Source organism: Hippichthys cyanospilos, chromosome 2 (genome assembly GCF_059441005.1).
Source record: "Hippichthys cyanospilos isolate Australia breed blue-spotted pipefish chromosome 2, RoL_Hcya_1.0, whole genome shotgun sequence".
Lineage (NCBI taxonomy): Eukaryota > Metazoa > Chordata > Actinopteri > Syngnathiformes > Syngnathidae > Hippichthys > Hippichthys cyanospilos.
In genome coordinates, this window is record NC_142370.1 from 3914773 (window position 1) to 3934062 (window position 19290).

At 39.2% G+C, this 19290-nt stretch overlaps 2 protein-coding genes across 2 annotated transcripts in view; both read right to left on the minus strand.

Annotated features, from left to right (window-relative positions):
• Nucleotides 1-29: 29 nt before the first annotated feature.
• Nucleotides 30-11683, minus strand: fance (FA complementation group E). The gene is made up of 12 exons (XM_088407758.1): nt 11459-11683; nt 8052-8511; nt 7862-7945; nt 3516-3581; nt 3305-3349; nt 3149-3205; nt 1210-1353; nt 1018-1141; nt 862-937; nt 733-799; nt 538-663; nt 30-387 (listed from the first exon to the last, which is right to left on the minus strand). Exons 1-12 carry the CDS (start codon nt 11668-11670, stop codon nt 283-285), a joined length of 1566 nt encoding a protein of 521 aa, XP_088263884.1. The 5' UTR covers nt 11671-11683; the 3' UTR covers nt 30-282.
• A 1048-nt stretch (nt 11684-12731) lies between these two features.
• Nucleotides 12732-19290, minus strand: part of mkrn4 (makorin, ring finger protein, 4) — a 14807-nt gene continuing 8248 nt past the window's right edge. The window contains exons 6-8 of the mRNA XM_088408753.1: nt 16190-16297; nt 13515-13614; nt 12732-13439 (exon numbers count right to left, since the gene is read on the minus strand). Coding sequence (XP_088264879.1) covers nt 13272-13439; nt 13515-13614; nt 16190-16297 — 376 coding nt within the window. The 3' untranslated portion in view covers nt 12732-13271. The remainder of the gene's footprint in view (nt 13440-13514; nt 13615-16189; nt 16298-19290) is intronic.

Consider the following 19290-nt stretch of genomic DNA (forward strand, 5'->3'; position numbering starts at 1 on the left):
ATAGCTTTCCAAATGATTAAACACATGTGTAAAATTGCACCTTTACATCTTTAATAACGATGCAAAGTATACATTTTTTTTTATTTGTGCAAAATGCAACGTCACGCGAATAAATACTAATATAACAAAAACTGTTTGGGATACGTGGCGTACATTGAACTTTTGCAAGTCCTGTGTACATCATACGAGCACCGAAAAAAACAAAACTGAAGATTAAAGTGTCCATCACATTTGAGGAGTAAAATACAGTTTTATATATAACAACATGAATATAAATCATTTTTATGTGTCTGGAATTCTTTTCAACACTGATTGAAGAGACTTTTTTAAAAATGTCTTATTTAACATGAGGCAACCAGACAGAGAATGTTTGTGTGAAGCATTCACCTGAAAAGTAAAACACAATGGACATTGGTTAAAAATAAATAACTTGGAAAAATCACTTATATATATATATATATATATATATATATATATATATATATATATATATATATATATAATTCTTATTATTATTATATATAAATGAATACTTACAAGGTTGTCACATTTTGTGAGGACAGTCAACATCAGCTTAGCAAAGTTAACAGACTTTATGAATAACGGGGCGTGGTTAACCAGCTGTTCAATCAACTGTGAGAACAGTTCTTCGTTCATGTCAGGCTGCAAAATATCAAATTTATGTCATTTTAACTGTGTGATGCCACTTGCTGCGGTAAAACATCTGCCAACCTTGGAGTCCAACAAGCTGTGTATAACAGAAAGCAGTGTCTCATTCCATGATATTTTCAGTGTCATTCTGGAAAAAAGAAAAGAGTAAGATGCAATCAAAGAATAAAGCGTTGAAATGTTTTGTCTTACTGAAGCACAAGCAGCCTGCAGTGAGAATCCAGACAGCTTTCAATCAATTTGTTCAAGAGCTCAGCTTGTGTGCTGCCTAAAATAATCAATGAGTCAAATTAGAGGCTGCTGACAGAGTCACATTAGCACCTTTTGTTGAGCCTCACATTTTCTCACCTAAGTTCTCCTGCTCAAAAAGCGGTCCGATCAGAGCGTGGCACATTGATCTAGTGTAGCGGCTGCAGAGTGACATTACAACACTCACCAGGGATCTGGACGCAGGCTCGGAAAGAGAAAGCACCTGCAGACAGCGACGACTTAGGTGAAGCCACAGTTCACATTGTGCAGAGCGACACATCCTGTACATACCCTCTGCAGTAGTAGACTTTTGATGAGCGTCGCTGCTGTACTAAAGCTGAGGTCGGGCGAGAGAGCCAATATGCTGCTGCAAAGCTTCAGCAAAGCATGCTCTGCTAAGTCGGAGAAACTCAACTCGCAACACAGAAGTTGCACCTTTTAGACAAGAGGGCAACACATGGCATTCATTCACTGTGTCAAAAAGACTCCAACAAAGCTGGTGCAGCAGCATTACTTTTTGCTCTAGTAGTGCATTGCATCTAGTGTAAGGCATTACTCACACACAAAAAAGTAATATTTTACTTGGTACAAACGAGAGTAACACAATGCATTACAATTCATTTTTAACCTGAAAGTGGTGTTTTCTCCCCTAATTCGCCAAAAACACAGCGAGATCGAAGGAGAAAAGTCCAGGGCAAAATGTTTACTTTCTGTGATTAGTACCTAGTACAGTGGAGACAAGTACGGCAGGAGCAGACGACAGTTTGAATATGGACAATACATACACTAGCTGGTCCATTACTTTCAGTTTGTCAGAGATAAAGACAAGACAAATATAATAGTTAGATGAACTTTGTGCGCGGCACCTAAAGAGAGCTGTCCACCATCAAATAACACCAGTAAGTTGACAAACCATTTAGAGCGGGGCCACAGTAACATGAAATTAGCGAAAAGATATGCAGACTAAGGGTGGGGATAAAACAAAGCAGGTAAAATAATAGCTGACTCGCTCAGGGATACCACTTTCACCTCAGGAACTTGATTCATGGCGGAGTATGTTGTACAGCGATATGCTGCCGCTTTCCACAGTGGATTTGCCAGCATTTTGTCTTGTCAGTAAGATCCCTGTCGCAACTAGCAAAAATGACAAGGTAAATTAACACTAGTTTTCACTGTACAATTGCTATTAATAATAGTCTATAGATAGTTCTGGTCAATGTGTATTAAGATGAAGCGTACAAAAACTCATGTTAAAGAGTACTTTTAACACAATAATGATGATGTAGGCGAGCTGCTAATGTTAGCCCCGCCAAAATACTCTATTTTTGTAACGTCTGTCCTTACCTGGCCAACTGAACTTGAATTTGAAAATTAACTTTGGAATTATGGAATGCACTGTTTCTGCCAAAAGCACAAACAATTCATCACTATGCTGTGAAGCTACAGTAAGTAATAAAGGGGTCAAAATACAAAAAAAAAAAAATTGTATCTTGTCTTTAAAGGTTTACAATACAGTACAATACAGATGAAATGATGTCCTGTTTTTAAAAACACGATTCGTAATATGAAGAAAATCATGATACAAAAGCCACTCCGGAGTGGATTGATTTTGTAAAAAAAAAAAACAAAAATAAAACAACAACAACAACAACGAAATATTACGAAAATAAGGTGTTTAAAAACAGATACTTGTTATATTAAAAACTGAACGTCATATTGCAATATGCATATTGCATCACTTTGTATCGCAAAATTTTGATATTATCGGCAGGCACTAGTAATAAAGGAAAGCTGGGGCCAGGGTTTAAAGCAAACACTGGTACTCCTATTGTCCTGTTGTGGAAAACACAATTTTTGCTGCCCTTCAAGTACGTGATAACGGAAAGCGGTGCATTTCACTTTTCAGATTTGCCAATTTCCCTCACATCTGTGTGAAAGGGGCTTAATAAAACTTTCACCCAAAGCCAGAAAATGCACTTGATGAGGTGGAATGCTGACTGTGTGCAGGGAATAGCAGAAATGTAAACACTGGTCAAAGTTGGGCTTTGTGAAAGAACATGGACAAAATAATGTAATGTTTTGCTGGGTTCTGTGTGAACGACACAGGTGAGGACAAAATAATGTCATGTTTTGCTGGGTTCTGTGTGAATGACACAGGCGAATAAATGCAACTGTTAGATCTCACATGTGCCAACTTTGTGTGGAAAAGTATTTCTAGTACAGTACATACTTGTGTGGCAGTGCAGTCATTTAGCACTTTAAATGCACCAAGCGAGTTTTGGTCCCACTGTAAAAAGATAAAAAAAAAAACAAAAAACAAAAACAAAAAAAAACAGTCACAACAAACAGCGCAGGACAGAAGAAGATATCTAAATTGTTTTCATACCTCAGTTTGATTTTGTAGTAATTCCTTGATTTGTAGAAGAGATGTCTAAGGGAGCACATAAAAAATGTAGTTTGTTAAATAACAGCGTGTTTTGGAAACTAACTTAATGGTGAAAGGTGTATGAGAGGGTGAGTCCGACAATAACCCTATCAAGTTAATTATTTATAGAAAGAACTCCGATTAAACAGATGGCTTACACAAGCATTTTTACCTTCATGTGTTCAGGCAGAGGATCATTGGTGTTGTCTGGCGCATTTGTGTCCAATTTTTCTGTCATCTAGGACAAATGTCACATGTAGGACTGAAACAGAACTGAATGTTTGTGTTACAACAAGAGAACAACAAGATACTGCAAAATCTCTGCAAGACAACACAGCAGGCTTGGCCTGATCCCTATTTGTTTTGGTTTTATTTTCTGTTTTCAGTTTTCAAATCATTACAGAGTCTTTCTGTGGCCAGCCATTCCTCTAGGAATGACCTGCCACAAACTCTTTCAGTGGCATAGACCAGAATTCTCGGCTTTAAAAATAGTAATAAAAATAACAAATAATAACATTCTCTCTTTTTTTTTGTAATGGAAGGTAGTTGACACTTGACAAGTGCTTATCTAACATTAAAGAGACAGTGTGTAAGAATTAGACTGTTTTTCATTAAAAAGGAATCAATTAAATGATTGTAAATTTCAAAAACTTGCAAATGAATGCGTTCTTAATGACCAACAGTATGTTTTAAATATAATCATAGGTCTACTTATCATTAAATTATATTACTTGGGGGGGTGGCACTCCTCCGGGGGCGGCCATGTTTGTTATAGCTATGGACAATAGTAAATGCAGCACCTCCTGCTGTCCAAAATGAAAAACGGTCTAAATCTTAAACACTATCCCTTTAAGGCTTAAAGGGATAGTGTAGCTTAAAATTTAAGCCAATTGAGCACTGTAGTGATAACCGTGACCATTGGATGGCACTGTTGCCATAAATACTACACATACATTACATACTGTATGTGCAATTCTAAGTAAGAAATGGAAATCCGGGTGGCTTGGTGGCGCAGTGAATAGCACGTCCGGTTCACAGTTAAAGGGAGTTAAAGGGACCCAAGTTCAAATCCAGCTGGCTCCAGCCTTACTGTGTGGTGTTTGCATGGCAGGTGAATTGAACACACTAACGTGTCCTTGGGTAAGATTAGGTGTATGAATGGTTGTCTGTCTCTGTGTGCCCTGCGATTGACTGGCAACCAGTTCAGGGTGTCCCCTGCCTAATGCCTGAAGCCAGGTGAGATAGGGGCCTGCGATGCCTGTGGGGATAAGCGGCTCTAGAAAATGGATGGAATGGAAATACATTTTTCATGTCATAGCACCCATGTTGACATAGCACACAATATTCTGTCAGCCTTGAAAGACGACTGAAAATGCTGAATATACTGGCCCTCTAGAGCTCTTCACAAAAAAAAACCAACCTAATTATTAATAAATATTTGCCCCCCCCAAAAATAAACAAATAGTGTCAGACCTGTTCTCAAAAAGAAATAATTCTAAATATATATTTGTCCACAGAAAAATATTAAACTTAAAGTGTCCTCCTTTGGGATCATAGCAGAGATATGTTCACAAAAATAAATCATGAACTTGACAAGTAACGAGATGGGTTGAACCATTCTAGTATGGGGGAGTTTTAAAATAATGAAATTGAATAACCTACTGAACATAACATTTGTTTTATGAACTTATATTTTCCTGGAACAATTATTTCAATAATATTTTAAAGGATTTTTGCTTGTTTGTTTATTTAAAATGTCGAGTACCCCCTGAAGTCCCTTCAAGTACCTCCAGGGGTACTAGTAATCCCATTTGAGAACCACTGTACTAAATCGTCCTTAGGTGTTATTGTAAATGGCCGTTTGTCTCTGTGTGCCCTGTAATTGGCTGGCAACTATTTGAGGGTGTCCCCTGCCTACTGGCCGAAGTCAGCTGGGATAGGCACCAGCAAGCCAGCGACCCTTGTGAGAAGTGGCTCTAGAAAATGGATTGAGGGATATTATTCATCCTTTGTTAGTGAGCTGCATTTGTTATTGCATGACTGATTTTACCCCTGTAAAAGCACTTTCTATGCAGCAATGAATATTTTAAAGCCTCAAATCTAATTTTTATCGTGGGACACATTATACTTATAGTTAGTGTCAGAAGGAATGACTGAAGTCAAATACATTTTCAAGTTCATCACACATTTAGCTGGTTTTGAAATCAGAAGTAAGTTTAAAAAAAAAAACTCTTCAAGAGAGATTTTGAACAAAAGTGGTTGTTGTTTTTTTTCCTCAAAAAACATTTAAAAGTTGAAGTTATATATAGCAATTATAAAGCAATTTTTCCAAGGACACCCACTGCAAATATTTGCAGAAACAAAACAAAAAATCCTTTAAAATTTATTAGCGTTATTAAATTTAAAAATTGAAAAAGTGCCCTTTTTACTCACCGATAGATTCAATTTGAGAAATATATTTGTTACTTTTCAGCTATGCTGAAGTTCAGAAAATAAAAATTGCAATTTGCACGCCTCCTTATAACAAACCAGGCCAATTTCCCCCAAAAATGTTGCTGCCAATTATTTAGTCAAAAAAGTATTATAAAATAAAATGCAGCTTCAGCTTCGCTGGCTTTAAAATACTTACAGGATGTGAAATTTGAATTTGGAAATCATCCCACCTTGAAAGTCATACACCCACAAAGTCAAGGATATAGTAGTGTGAAACATCAGAATGCTGACTTGAGTTGGACAATAATACTTACTGTTGTGGTGTCATAGCGCTAAACTATTTTTTAACCAAGTACATACTTGATTAACCCCTGGGATTTTTCACTAACCAAACTTTACTATCATCCAACTTGGGCTGATCTTGAAAAGGGCCAAACATCGTCAAACATAGACATATTTTTACTTTCGATGAAAGTTATGTAAACATGTATGTTTACATTAAGGAAAAAAAAAACCTTAACAGGTATTCAATGTTGCAGATTTTGCAGAGGGGAAAATGCAGAGATGTTTTGCGTTGCATGAAATAAAACGCTTCCCTGCAGCAAAATAAAAGCTTTCGTTTAAAATTTAGCTCGAAGCCTTGTGTCAACTACAAGTCCCACATTCCATAGCAAAAACTTTGCAGTATGGGAATCATACAATACAATGCTACAAAGCATGCAAATGTCTTAAGTTGCCGGCTAGTGCCTCCGGAGGTTTTGGGGTGTCAACACAAAAATTTCTATCGTAACCCATTTGTGAGTTGCCGTTGAAAGGATTAATGCAAAAATGCATTATAAAAGATTGGGTTTTCAATATGTCCAAAATTGACAATATTTCCAATTTTGAATGGCGGTACACGAGCCTGACATGGGCTAAATTTGACACCTATAATGCTAGGTGCACACCAAACGCGACAAAGCGTGTCGTTTACGCTCTATGTGAGACGTTTTCTCGCGAGGTCAAGATGATCACTTTTGTGAAGTCACTTTTTGTCACGCGAGAGGAGGGGAGTGAGCTTGCTGTGCACTTTACAGTGGATCCGTAAAGAAGAGCATTGCTGAGAAAGTTCACTTTTCTGGGATGTAGCAGAGCCAATATTTTCTCCTACAGCACCTTTATTCTTTTTCATACGGCGTGTCCCTCGCTTCAGAGCAATATTTGTCTGCCAAATAAAACAAAAGTTTCAACGTCACAATCAAGTGGCCGATACCGTGCTTAATACTGAGCGGTCAATGCTGCACTATCGTTATCTTGGCACAGTAACTACGGCTCAACAGCTGTGAAAAAAGGAAGCAAACGCTGCGCATACCAGTTGTACCAATTTCTCCCTTTCGCCATTCTAAAAGCCAGGTGAGTGCTCTTGCTTGGCTCCATTTTTATATTGAAAGCTCAGCAGGCCGTGTTGGATCGCGCCCGTTGACCGCAAACTGGCTGCAATAATTTAATCCTGCCCCCTGCGAGACTTTGAACCTTCACAAAGTTGATTGGCTGTCACGACGCGACACACAACGGAAGTTAAAATTGTTCTACTTCATGCGACAGGCGAAATTACACGGCTTCACGTGGCTTTGCATGGCGTCGCTCCATACGCGTCCATCGCGTTGCCCGACACGCCATCGTGCCCTGTCGCGCAAACTCCATTGACTACAATACAAAACTGTCTGCTTTTACGGCTCGATTTGCGTTCAGTGTGAACGCAGCATAAATTGTACTTCTCAAACTACTGTTTGCAAGCATTTAGAGGGGGCGGCAGCATGGCATCGTAAAAGTTGTCATGTTTTGACAATCTATGCTATATTTTAGTCTTTAGGTTGTTTTTTGTATGCTTTTCCTTTGATATCACACATTCAAAAGCATCAAAAGGCCCGAGTTGGATCAAAATTTCCCAGGGGTTAAACAATGTCAGCAGTGGTCTTATAATCAATTCTAAAAACTTTGACGGATGGAGCCCTAAACGCAAGATGAATCATTCCAAGGGTGACAAAGCAAGGGTCTAATCAAGTTTCTTCATAAAAAGACATGTGATGAGGGCATGATCTGTACCTCAGAATGTTGTAGCAGAGGATTGGTGGCGTTTTCTGAGGCTGGCATCTCATGTGAAGCATCCGTGTCCAATTCCTCCTCCATCTGAAAAGAAATGTTACAACGTTCATGGCTGCTATTTTAACCAACTGTAAAGATCTTCAGTAAAATGAGGGCTGTTGATGAACAAACCTGTCTTGTTCATTTTTACCTTCATATGTTCAGGCAGAGGACCTTGATCATGTGCTTCCCCAGCCATGTGTCCATCTGTCTTCATTCGCTTCTGCTGCTGCATTTGTTCATCCTCATCATTCAGAAAATCTAAACGGCATTTCCTTTTCTTCTGATTTGGCACTTCAGACAAAGTGGGCGCAGTCTGGACTTTTGTCACTTGAATTTCAGAGCATGCAGCCCAGCCTCCAGTGTGGTCTTCCGCACGCCATGATAGAGCAGTTAGTCGCTGAGCGCATCCTGGACTATAAAGGGGTTCCTTGATGTTTCTTTCCAGTTGCTTCCTCCATGCGGTGACCCATGGGCTTTGACAATCCTCTTGACCAAGACAATGAAGTAGACGAAGCACAGCGATATTGGGGAATCGCAAGTGAATCAGGTAGATGAATCTCAGCAGGTTTTGCTTCACCGGTTGTGGGAAGAGCCACACCAGTGGTTGACTGCATGTGTGGAGGAAAATGGTTGTGAGAGAAATGCACAAATACCTCTGACAAAATACAGTGGTGCCTCTACTTAGGAACGCATCGTTCCGAAAAATTCAGATTACGAAACGCATCGGCGGCAAAATATTGTCTCTGGTAACCTGAGAAAATTCAAGATGCGAAAGACCACATTTTTGGCATATAATATGACACGAGACACCAGTGCTCATGCCAACATGACTGAAATGTAATATGTTATCACAATCCGTGATTTCTACCATATTTGTTAAAGGTTGTGTTGCATTTTTAGAATTTCTAAGTATGCTGGCTTGCCCACAAACGAGACAAGCGTTTTTTGCACTGATGTTTACTGTGGTCTTCAACTTTTCATCTCTACTCCTTTCATCCACACTTCCCACACCAACAGTTTACACCATAGAACTCACAAATATAAAATGGACATTAGATATGGCTAACATTGTACATATTCACATAAAAACACATATACATAAACATAACCACATTCGGCTGTCACGTCTGACATGATTATTTTGGTCAATATTGAAATCACGATTATTAATCATGATTATTCATCATGTTTGGTCAAACATGTCTATTTATTGCCCTTTTTTTAAACAAGTAATATATAAACAAGGCTTCACGGCTTGATACATAAAAATAATAATAAATAATAAACTAAAATAAATAAATGATTCAAACAAATGCCACACAGGGCAACACAGCTAACTTACTTGAGTGCAAACCAGTGAAAAAAATTAAGTCAACTTACAACCAAGCACATTATTTACTTTTAAGCAAATTTTAATCAATTAGCAGTCAAAATGTCATTTTCAGTTATTTCCAACCGAATTTATTCCTTTTTTTGCCAATCGAATTGCTTTAACTTTTGTCCTGCAAACATGTGGGAAACATTTCCCCTTGGTGGTAGGATGACAAAGGGCTTGATTTGACGTAGTGTGGCCGGCCTTTTAAACGTTAATATCACCAAGGATCAGCTTAATTAACCATGGCATCCAATATCGTGCTTGCGATTAAAATTCGGTTAATTGTGGAGCCTTACTAATAATCAAAAAAAGTTTTTCATTGATAAAAAAATTCAGTTCATCTTTAAAAAAGGTGTCTCTCAATTTTCACGATCTACACTTTGCTAAGTGTCAAATGAGGCCGTTTTGGAAAAAACGATTGGGAAAAAAATTGGAATAAATTAGGTTTGATCAATCAAAATGGCATTGGCCCATACTCACTTTGAGTGATATTGGCCATCTTAGGCAGCCTCCCATCAGCACCAGAGTAAAATGGTGTCAAGTTTATCACCTGATTCTTAATTTATACCTTGCTAGCTGTCAAATGAGACCCATTTTGGAAAATCCGATTGGCAAAAAATTGGAGTAAATTGAGTTTGAAATCACCAGAAATGACATTAGTCCATTCTCACTTTGGGTGATGCTCCCTCCTATCGGCACCAGAATAAAATGGCGTTGGGTTTCTCAATGACATTTTAACTGCTAAGTCCATACTGACTTCGGGGGATTCTGGTTAGTGATGCCGTCAAGCTGCAGAAGGAGTCCTATTGGGTCTTTTTGGCCTGTGGGACTCTAGAGGCAGATGACAGGTACCGACTGGCCAAGCGGAGTGAGGCTTCGGCATTGCCCAAGACAAAATCTCAGGTGTGAGAGGAGTTTTGTTAGGCCATGGAAAGTGATTTCCGGACAGCACCTTTGGATTGGTAGACTGGGGTGTCTGTCCCCCTTTTTAAGAAAGGAGGACAGGAGGGTATGTTTCAACTATAGAGGGATCACACACTCAAGTCTTCAGGGGTACTGGAGATGAGGGTCTGTCAGGAGGTCGAGTCTTGGATTCAGGAGGAGCAGTGTGGTTTTGGTCCCGGTTGTGGAACAGAGGACCAGCTCTACACTCTCATCAGGATCCTCGAGGGCGCATGAGAGTGCGCCAATCCAGTCTACGTGTATTTTGTGGACTTGGAAAAGGCGTCCGACCGTGTCCCTTTGAGGAATTTTGTGGTATGTGCTTTGGGAGTACGGGGTACCGGATGCTCTGATGGGTGGCTAATTTAATTCAATTTTTGCCCATTAGATTTTCCAAATTGGGTCTCATTTGACAGCTAGCAAGGTGTAGAATGTGTAACAGGTGATGAACTCAACACCATTTTACACTGGTGCTGACGGGAGGCTGCCAAAAATGGACAACATCACCCAAAGTGAGAATGGACTAATGTCATTTTGGGGTGATTTCAAACTATTTATTCCAATTTTTGTGAATCGGATTTTCCAAAATTGGTCTCATTTGACAGCTAGCAAAGTCTAGATTATGAAACAGGAGTGATACCAAACGCCATTGTGTTATTGTAGGAGCATGAAATAATGACAGAGGAATGAGAAAAGCATAAGCTTCTGTCATGCAAACCTGTGGGAAAGAATGCCATCTAAAAAATGTCATCTTAAGGCAAGAAAGCGCACTTGCGGAGCTTTTAAGGTGGAATGGGAAGCTGAATTATAGGGAGCATGCCCGTGAAGCACACTTCAGTGTCGAGTTTTACGTATATTGTACCATTTTTATCAATACCGATCTTGTTTATGGGCGGCATGGCATATGTGTGTGTGTGTGTGTGTGTGTGTGTGTGTGTGTGTGTGTGTGGGGGGGGGGGGGGGGGGGGGCTTTGCAAAATATAATTGAGAAGCATTGATTTAACGTAACATGGTATTTATTTCACTTCAGACATATTTAGGATATATAATTATATCGGGGTGAGACTCACCTCATGTTGTGTGAAATGGTGAAATTGCGTCACTGTGTACAGTATGGCTATATATATATATATATATATATATATATATATATATATATATATATATATTATATATATATATATACATAATGTTTGTTTTTTTCCCATTTTACCTCGGCACTATCAACTTAAACTTACACGGTAAGTGGTTGGCCATTCGTCCCCGGGCTGGTGATTTCGTCTCGACATAGTGTTTCGATAAAGTCCGAAAATGATCTCTTGGGGTTAGTTCGCTGCTGCCGCCTGAAGATCTCCAAAGCTTTGAGGGGAGCGGAAACACCCGAGAACAACGACCAAGCCAAGAGCTTCCATTGACCGTCAAAGCGACTAAGCAACTGTCTGGTGTTCATCCCCGTGTTGGTTAGCTCAATTTCATACGGAGCTGGTCTGCCGCCATCCACACTGCGCATGCGTATATCGCCTGCCTACGGTGGCCGATGGGGCAGACGCCCTACAACCGACAGATTTCGAATAAAAAAAGGAACGAGACATATTAAAGGAATATATCAAACAGCTGGGAACAACCAATGCAAACAATAGAAGAGACACGCTGTATGTCGTACATGCTGCATTCAGAAAAAGAAGCAACATTACAACGGCAAAACGCTTGCAAAATAGAAACACGTCGTGTGAAATACTCAACGAAATTGAGCCGAGCCACTAGAGGGCCTCACTAGACCAAACATCGTGAGACCAGCTTTTCGAATAAGACCATATAGTTTTTTAAATGACCAGCTCCTGGAGAAAGAAAACGTACCTTTATTTTGGATGTTTTTAAACTTTGGGACCTCAAGTTTTACTATTCTATAAAAAGAGCAGTATTGCTACGTGACTCGTGTAGACTTATAAGGATTTGCATCGAATTAACAGGTATTAAGTGTATTAGCAATTAGATTCGATACTTCAAGACCAGACCTAATTGTTTTTCATCAATAATTGTCCTTATTTGTCATCCTTGAAATATGTGAAGAAAAAAAATGCTGTGAAAATGTGTGAGTTAGTAGAGGGCCTGAACCTCGTTGATAACCCACCTCACACAAAAGACACAAGTAAAAATGTTTTCAAAATTATTTCACTAAAACTAAAACATGTGACCCATATAGATGAGGGGGTTCGTTGCGTCTTGATTCTGATAAGTATATTTACTCCTGGGGGAGAATATTGACTCAACTCTGGCTTCTTGATTTGTGATTTCAAAGGAAAAACATACAAAAAAAAAAAAAACAGTACGAGACTAAAGTATTGCATAGATTGTCCAACCTTGTCGACTTTCAATATGCCGCACTGCGGTTCCTACTGAATGCTTGCAAACGGGAGGTCTGTAGGTTTGAAAGTTACCAGTAGGTGGTTATATCGGCAATTGCATTGCACTAAGTGAAATGAAGGATTTACTAGTAAAGAGTGCAGACCATTTTAAGTGAGACAAACTGTGAAGTAATGTTTATTTTCAGTGTACGAGTACAATATACTTTAAAACAATTTTTTTTAAAAACTTTTCATGGTTATGTCAAAACTAGATTAGCATATCATTTGGGTACATTGAGGCAAGACATAAACCATTAAGGTGTGGAGTTCACTTTTTAACTTCAGACAATTTTAAAAAAGGAACAGACACACAACACTTAAAAACATTGCTCTGGAAAACTATTTTGACTAATTCAATCTAACAAGAGGCACAGAGAACATGTACAAGGCATCAATGATTTAATCCCTATGGCTCCAGGAAAAGACAAAAAAAGGCAAGAACATGGAGCCTTTGAATTTGGTGTTTGACGCATTTCGAACGGCCCATTGCAGCATGCCAATTGAGGTTTGTTCTGTCTGTTAGCAGGTTGGACGGGACCTGCTAAATAATGACCGAGCCCGGCAAACTCTTGTGTCAAAATGAAGTCACATCGTTTTGTGGAGACAATTCATTCTTGGGACCCAATATTGCCTGAGAGAAGGCGGCTCAGAAGCCATACTCGGCTAGAAAAAAGGGAATGTCAAAGTTGTCGCCTTCGTCATCGTCGTCATCCTCATCGGCGCGAAGAAGTGTCATGGCTATGAAGAAATTAAGCAAGCCATCATAGTCTTCTTCATCATCATCATCGTCGTCGTCATCGTCATCCGTATTACACTAATGATGGCAAAGACAAATTAAGGGCAGTTGAGGTGGCAGGAGCAACAGACATGTTCAGCAAATCATACGTACCAGGAACGATATGCGGCGTGAAGACCTGTCATGCCGGTAGAGGCACTCCGTCTTGAAGGGGCAGTGTTTGTATCGTGCATAGGACCTGCAACTTCGCTTGCTACAGGTTGGAAAAGCAAGTCAAATGTACGTTTTAGTTCCTCACCAGTTCATTCAGAATCAAGCGGGGTACATATACTGTACATTAGATTTGGGCCAACTGAGGGATGTGGGCTTTGTGAAGAACATCAGAGCAGACAATCATCAATGTTAAATTTTCACAACAGTGGTACTGCTACATAGAAACTCCTCTTGCTATGAAAAATTCAGCTTACAAAACGCCTCGACGGGAAAATATCATTTCTAATAAGAGAAAACTCAAGATACGCAAGGCGACATTGTTGGCATATGAGACACGAGAAAACCAGCGCTCGCACCAACATGACTGTAATGTAACACGTTATCACAACCTGTCATGACTACTGGATTTGTTATGCATTTTTTATCATTTATTAATATGCCGGCTTGCCCTCAAATGTGACACTAGATTTTTGCACTGATGTCTAGTGTGGTCTTACACTTTTTATCTTTACTCTTTACTTCCCACCAACAATTTACACTGTGCAACTAACAAACATCAAATTAACATTAGCTACAGCTAAAATTGTACATATTCACATAAAAACTCATTGTAACATACCACTTTGAGCTGAGGCATTTGACTTTAGCGTTGTAAAAACAAAAAAAATAAAGGTGTAGGGGTGGGTGGGTAAGTCTCTCTCTCCCTCTCCCTCTCTCTCTACCGATCATAACCAACACACCAGCACCATCTCAAGGCCAACAAGTGAACTGCATATTGTCAACGGCTACGATTAACATGATTAATTGAAAGGGCTTAAGAGTGTTTTTTTTTTTAATTATTCTTTACATGATATCTTTTGATTAGTGTGCTCTCATGTAATTCTTAAAAGGCTTTAGGAGCATTCGGGGGGGGGGGGGGGGGGGACTCGGAACACATTAGGCTATTGTGTACAACCGGGATTCGGTTGGAGATGGGGAATTGTGTAAAATGTAAATATAAAAAAAAATACATTTTGAAAATCCTTCTCAACCCATATTCAACTGAATACACACGGTTCAACATAATGCTCAAACTGATAAACTTGTTTTTTGCCAAATAACATGCTCAGTCATTCACAAGCAAGGATGGAGCAAGGTTCACCACTTTGTCTACAACTGCGTGAGAAAACAGTTTAAGCGCAACATTTCTCAATGCAAATTGCAAGGAATTTAGGGATTTCAACATCTGCGGTCCATAATATCATCAAAAGGTTCAGAGACTCTGGTGAAATCACCACATAAGCACCATGGCTGGAAACCAAGACTGAATGTCTGTTCCCATTGAGGCCTCAGGCGGCACTGCCTTAAAAACCGATATGAGTGTGTAAAGGATATCACCAAATGGGCTCAGGAAAACTTAAGAAATCCACTGTCAGTAAATACAGTTGGTCACTATATTAGTAAGTGCGGCTTAAAACGCTACCATGCAAAGCAAAAGCCGTTTATGAATAACATAGACATGCCGCCAGGTTCTCTGGGCCGGGGCTCATGTAAAATGGAGTGATGCACAATGGAACAGTGTTTTGTGGTCTGATGAGTCCACTCCTCTAATTGATTTTGGAAACACTGGACGTCGTGTCCTCCGTACCAAAGAGGAACCGGACCATCCGGACTGTTATCCACGCAAAGTTCAAAAGCCAGCATTTGTGGTGGTATGGGGGTGCATTAGTTCTCATGGCATGGGTGACTTACTGTGAAGACGACATAAATGTTAAAAAGTACAAACGGATTTTGGAGCAACACATGCTGCCATCCAAGCGACGTCTTTTTCATGGACGCCGCTGGTTATTTCAGCAAGATAATGCCAAGTCACACTCTGCACGTGTAACAACAGCGTGGCTTCGGAGTAAAAGGGTCCAGGTTCTGCCCTGGCCTGCTTGCAGTCCAGACCTGTCTCCAATTAAATTATGTGTGGCGCATTATATGAAGCGTAAAATATGACAGAGAAGACCCCGGACTGTTGAACAACTGAAGTGGTTCATCAAGCAAGAATGGGAAAGAATTTTACATGAGACGTTAAGAGAATTAGTCTCCTCTTTTCCAAAACGTTTATTGAGTGTTATTAAAAGGAAAAGTGATGTAACGAAGTGGTAAACGTGCCCTTTCCCAACTTCTACTGGACGTGTTGCAGCCATGAAATTCGAAGTTAATTATTATCAGTTTGAACATTAAATATGTTGTCTTTGTAGTGTATTCAATTGAATACGGGTTGAGGATTTTCAAATCGTTGTATTTTGTTTTTCTTTACCTTTTACACAATTTCCCAACTTCAATCGAATCCAGTTTGTAAAAAGAGGCTCTACGAAAATACTTTCAAAACAAATTAATTTCCTAAGTCAAAGTATCACTGCATTGACAAGAGTAAATCTTATGTGCGTGGTCATCACAGTCAGGTCGACCTCAAGACTCATGAATGAGGAGAGCTTTTATATACAGTATATGTTGCTCTTAGCAACAATGACAGTGTATATTGGTAATTTTACCACCATTAACTCATTCACTGGCTGTCAATAGTAGTCAATGGTCATGAATGATTTTATTTTTTTTAAATGCATTGCACACATTCGACAGCTTACCTGAATTTTTTTTTGAAGTCCGCTATGAGGCTTTCTTTTGCTTTACCTTCCACCCAGTATTTATTAGGCACATAGAAAGCTGATCTCACCCTGCATTGTGGGCAGGTCCTGAAGCAGAAAACATGAGGTCACAAAAAAAATTAAAAATGTTCACAACCATATTATTTTTTTGCCCGATATGCATTTTTTTTTTACTACACAATTTGGCATTATGTGTTTTTCATATATTTTGATTAGTCTTTTCTGCGAATTAAACTATACTAAATGGTACCTCCAATTTTTTTTTCTTTTTTCAAATGGTGTTATTTTAAAACCAACTTTGCTTTACTGTTTACAAAATGTAAAACAAGTACCATATTTTCCGCATTATAAGGTGCACCGGATTATAAGGCGCACCCACAATTAATGACATATTTTAAAACTTTTTCAATCACAATATAGTAACACTCAAAGTAATAACAATAATAACTCAAATAACTCTAAACTCTCAATAGCACAACAACTCAATGTCAATATGAGCAACCTTGTTCAACTGTAAACACACAAAAGAAACAGGTAAAGTTTACTTTATCAGTTCATTCCCCATCTCCGAATCCCAATCTCAGTATTGTTCCATATATAAGGCGCACCCGATAAGGCGCACCATCAGCTTTTCAAAAAAATTTAAGGCTTTCGGGTGCGCCTTATCGTGCGGAAAATACGGTAATTAGGACAAGCTTGTTTATTTTATATTCTAGCACACAAGTGTCAAACTGAAGGCCCTGAGGCCACATCATTTAATGTGGCCCGCAAAATGAGGATTCGTCTTCAAGTTTCTGTCCAAAATACCAAACTTGCGAGTTGACTTGAATTTTTTAAAATTTGGTGTTAGAATAATTGTGTATAGGTTATCCCAGATTTTATTTTTATTTTATTTTTTTTACAATAAAAATGTTGGTAGATTATTAGACACGGATGTTTTTGTTGAGTTGTTTATGAAAAACGCGTGAGGAGATGACACCTCTACATGGGCAGAACAGCATGGGGTCGGTCTTTGTTTTCCTGGGAAAGAATATCACATCGTGGACTCCACCGCCGGCACTTAGAACCACCACATTGGCTGCCATTTTTCTCCCCCAACCCTTAAGGGCAGCAATAGCTTTGCAACTAGGGCCAACCCAAATTGAATAAATGAGGAGTAGACGAGAAGTGCGGTTAGACCGGAAGGAGATCTGAGAAGGTTCAGGTCCCTGTCCGCTCTCCTCGCGAGAAAAAGCTACTTGCTTCTGGTGTGTTGTTTATTAAATGTTCTGGGTTGCCTGAACATGACATTTGGGAGGGAGAACAACAACCATTTTTTGTTCCCAATCTCTCTTTGGAAGTTTCTTGTAATTTTTCTCTCATTTTTAAACTAAGACAAACTTTCAAATTTATTTGACTCCAGTCATTCCCGTCCTCTGACAGAAGAAAAAAGTAGAATGTAGCCCATGATAAAAATGAGTTTGACACCCCTGTATCTAGCACAAATGAAGTGCAACAAAACAAAGATGTTTTTGTTGAGTGTGTCATACTTCTGAACATCATCTGTCTTTTGAAAAACAAAAAATAATAATACTCAGGTTATTTTCTAATTAAAATCAATCTGGTGCTCTAATTGTTCTGTGTAAAGAAAAACTGCACCATTAAACATGTTTGCCAAAGACTTATATTCTTTTCGAAAATATCAGCTGCTCTACAAGTGCTAACTTAATTTATAAGTAACACTTTTGGTCTGTTTCACTACTTTGCAGAGCAGCCACCACTGTTTGTTGCCAACGTGACGGTTGAGAAGTGACAACAAATTGTGGCGTTTTAATTGATTTTCACTCAACTTCTGTAAAGGCTTTACATCAGGAGTAGGTTCCATGAGAGCCATATCCTGCCTGTTTTTGATAAGTCCCACTTTCGACACACCTGATTGAAATGATCAGGATCGTTATCAGGCTTACACAGGGCTTGCTGATAATCTCATTATTTGAACCAGGTGTAAAAGATGAGGGAGACCTCATAAATAGGCATGATTTATCGCCCTTGAGGAACTTGATGGAGCATTGATTGATAATGATCTACACATGCAAAAATTCACTCAAGTCTGTGTTGCGAGACAGAATGACAAATGACAAAGAAATAAAGAGGATAATAATAATCATGCGTCACCGTTGTATAGCACTTCTGGACCGTCAAAGAAGTTTTACAATGGTTGCATTATTCATGCAACCACACATTTATACACGAGTCGTGGTAAAATATGTTGTGTGGCCATAGCTGCTCTGAGGCAGGCTGACACAAAAAATGCCCGTGGCCCACAACTGCTATATTCATTATTTTGAATTATTGACATGCCAACACTATGTATTGTATGGTATGCCAAGTTGGCTTGATCGGATTTATTGCAGTTCAATAAAATATCAATGCAATTTCACCCCAACATACTTCATGATACGTATGGTATGTTTGTTTTTATAGATGGAAATTCCACTCTTCAGATTTCCGCAATAAATGTTTAATGCACGAATGGACCTTTTTTTTCCCCCCCGAGTTTGAAATGTCTGACTCCATATGATTGCAACACATAGTTAGTGGCTAGCTCTAACTGGAGACTTGTGCCGCATCGTACAATTACGATGTAATTGACGAGCCGATTCATAGTGTACTTCATCAGCGAGTTTTTTTTTTTTTTTTTTTTTAAATGGCGATATGTTCACCTTTGTAAAGAGGTGATGTCATGGCTATAAAAACATGTCACGGAGGAAGAGTAAAGCTCGCCGGATAGGATTTCAACAAGTAGGGCAACTAGGGGGGACCCTTCTTGCCCACCCGGCACATTTGCCGCCAGATGCGCCAACGATCTATGGAAGTGTAGGGTGGTTTTACATCAACATCTACATTATTGGATTTTTGATCACAGGGATCCTCCTTATTGGAGTCAGCGGATTTCTGTTGCATTGACAAATTGCACAAGTGAGAACAGCTGGATTGGAGGAGAAGCCATTTTGAAGGCATTGCACGATTGACCCAACACTCAGACTCATGCTACCAGTGACCTGAACCACAAATTTGATGCGCATCTTGAATCCTTGAGC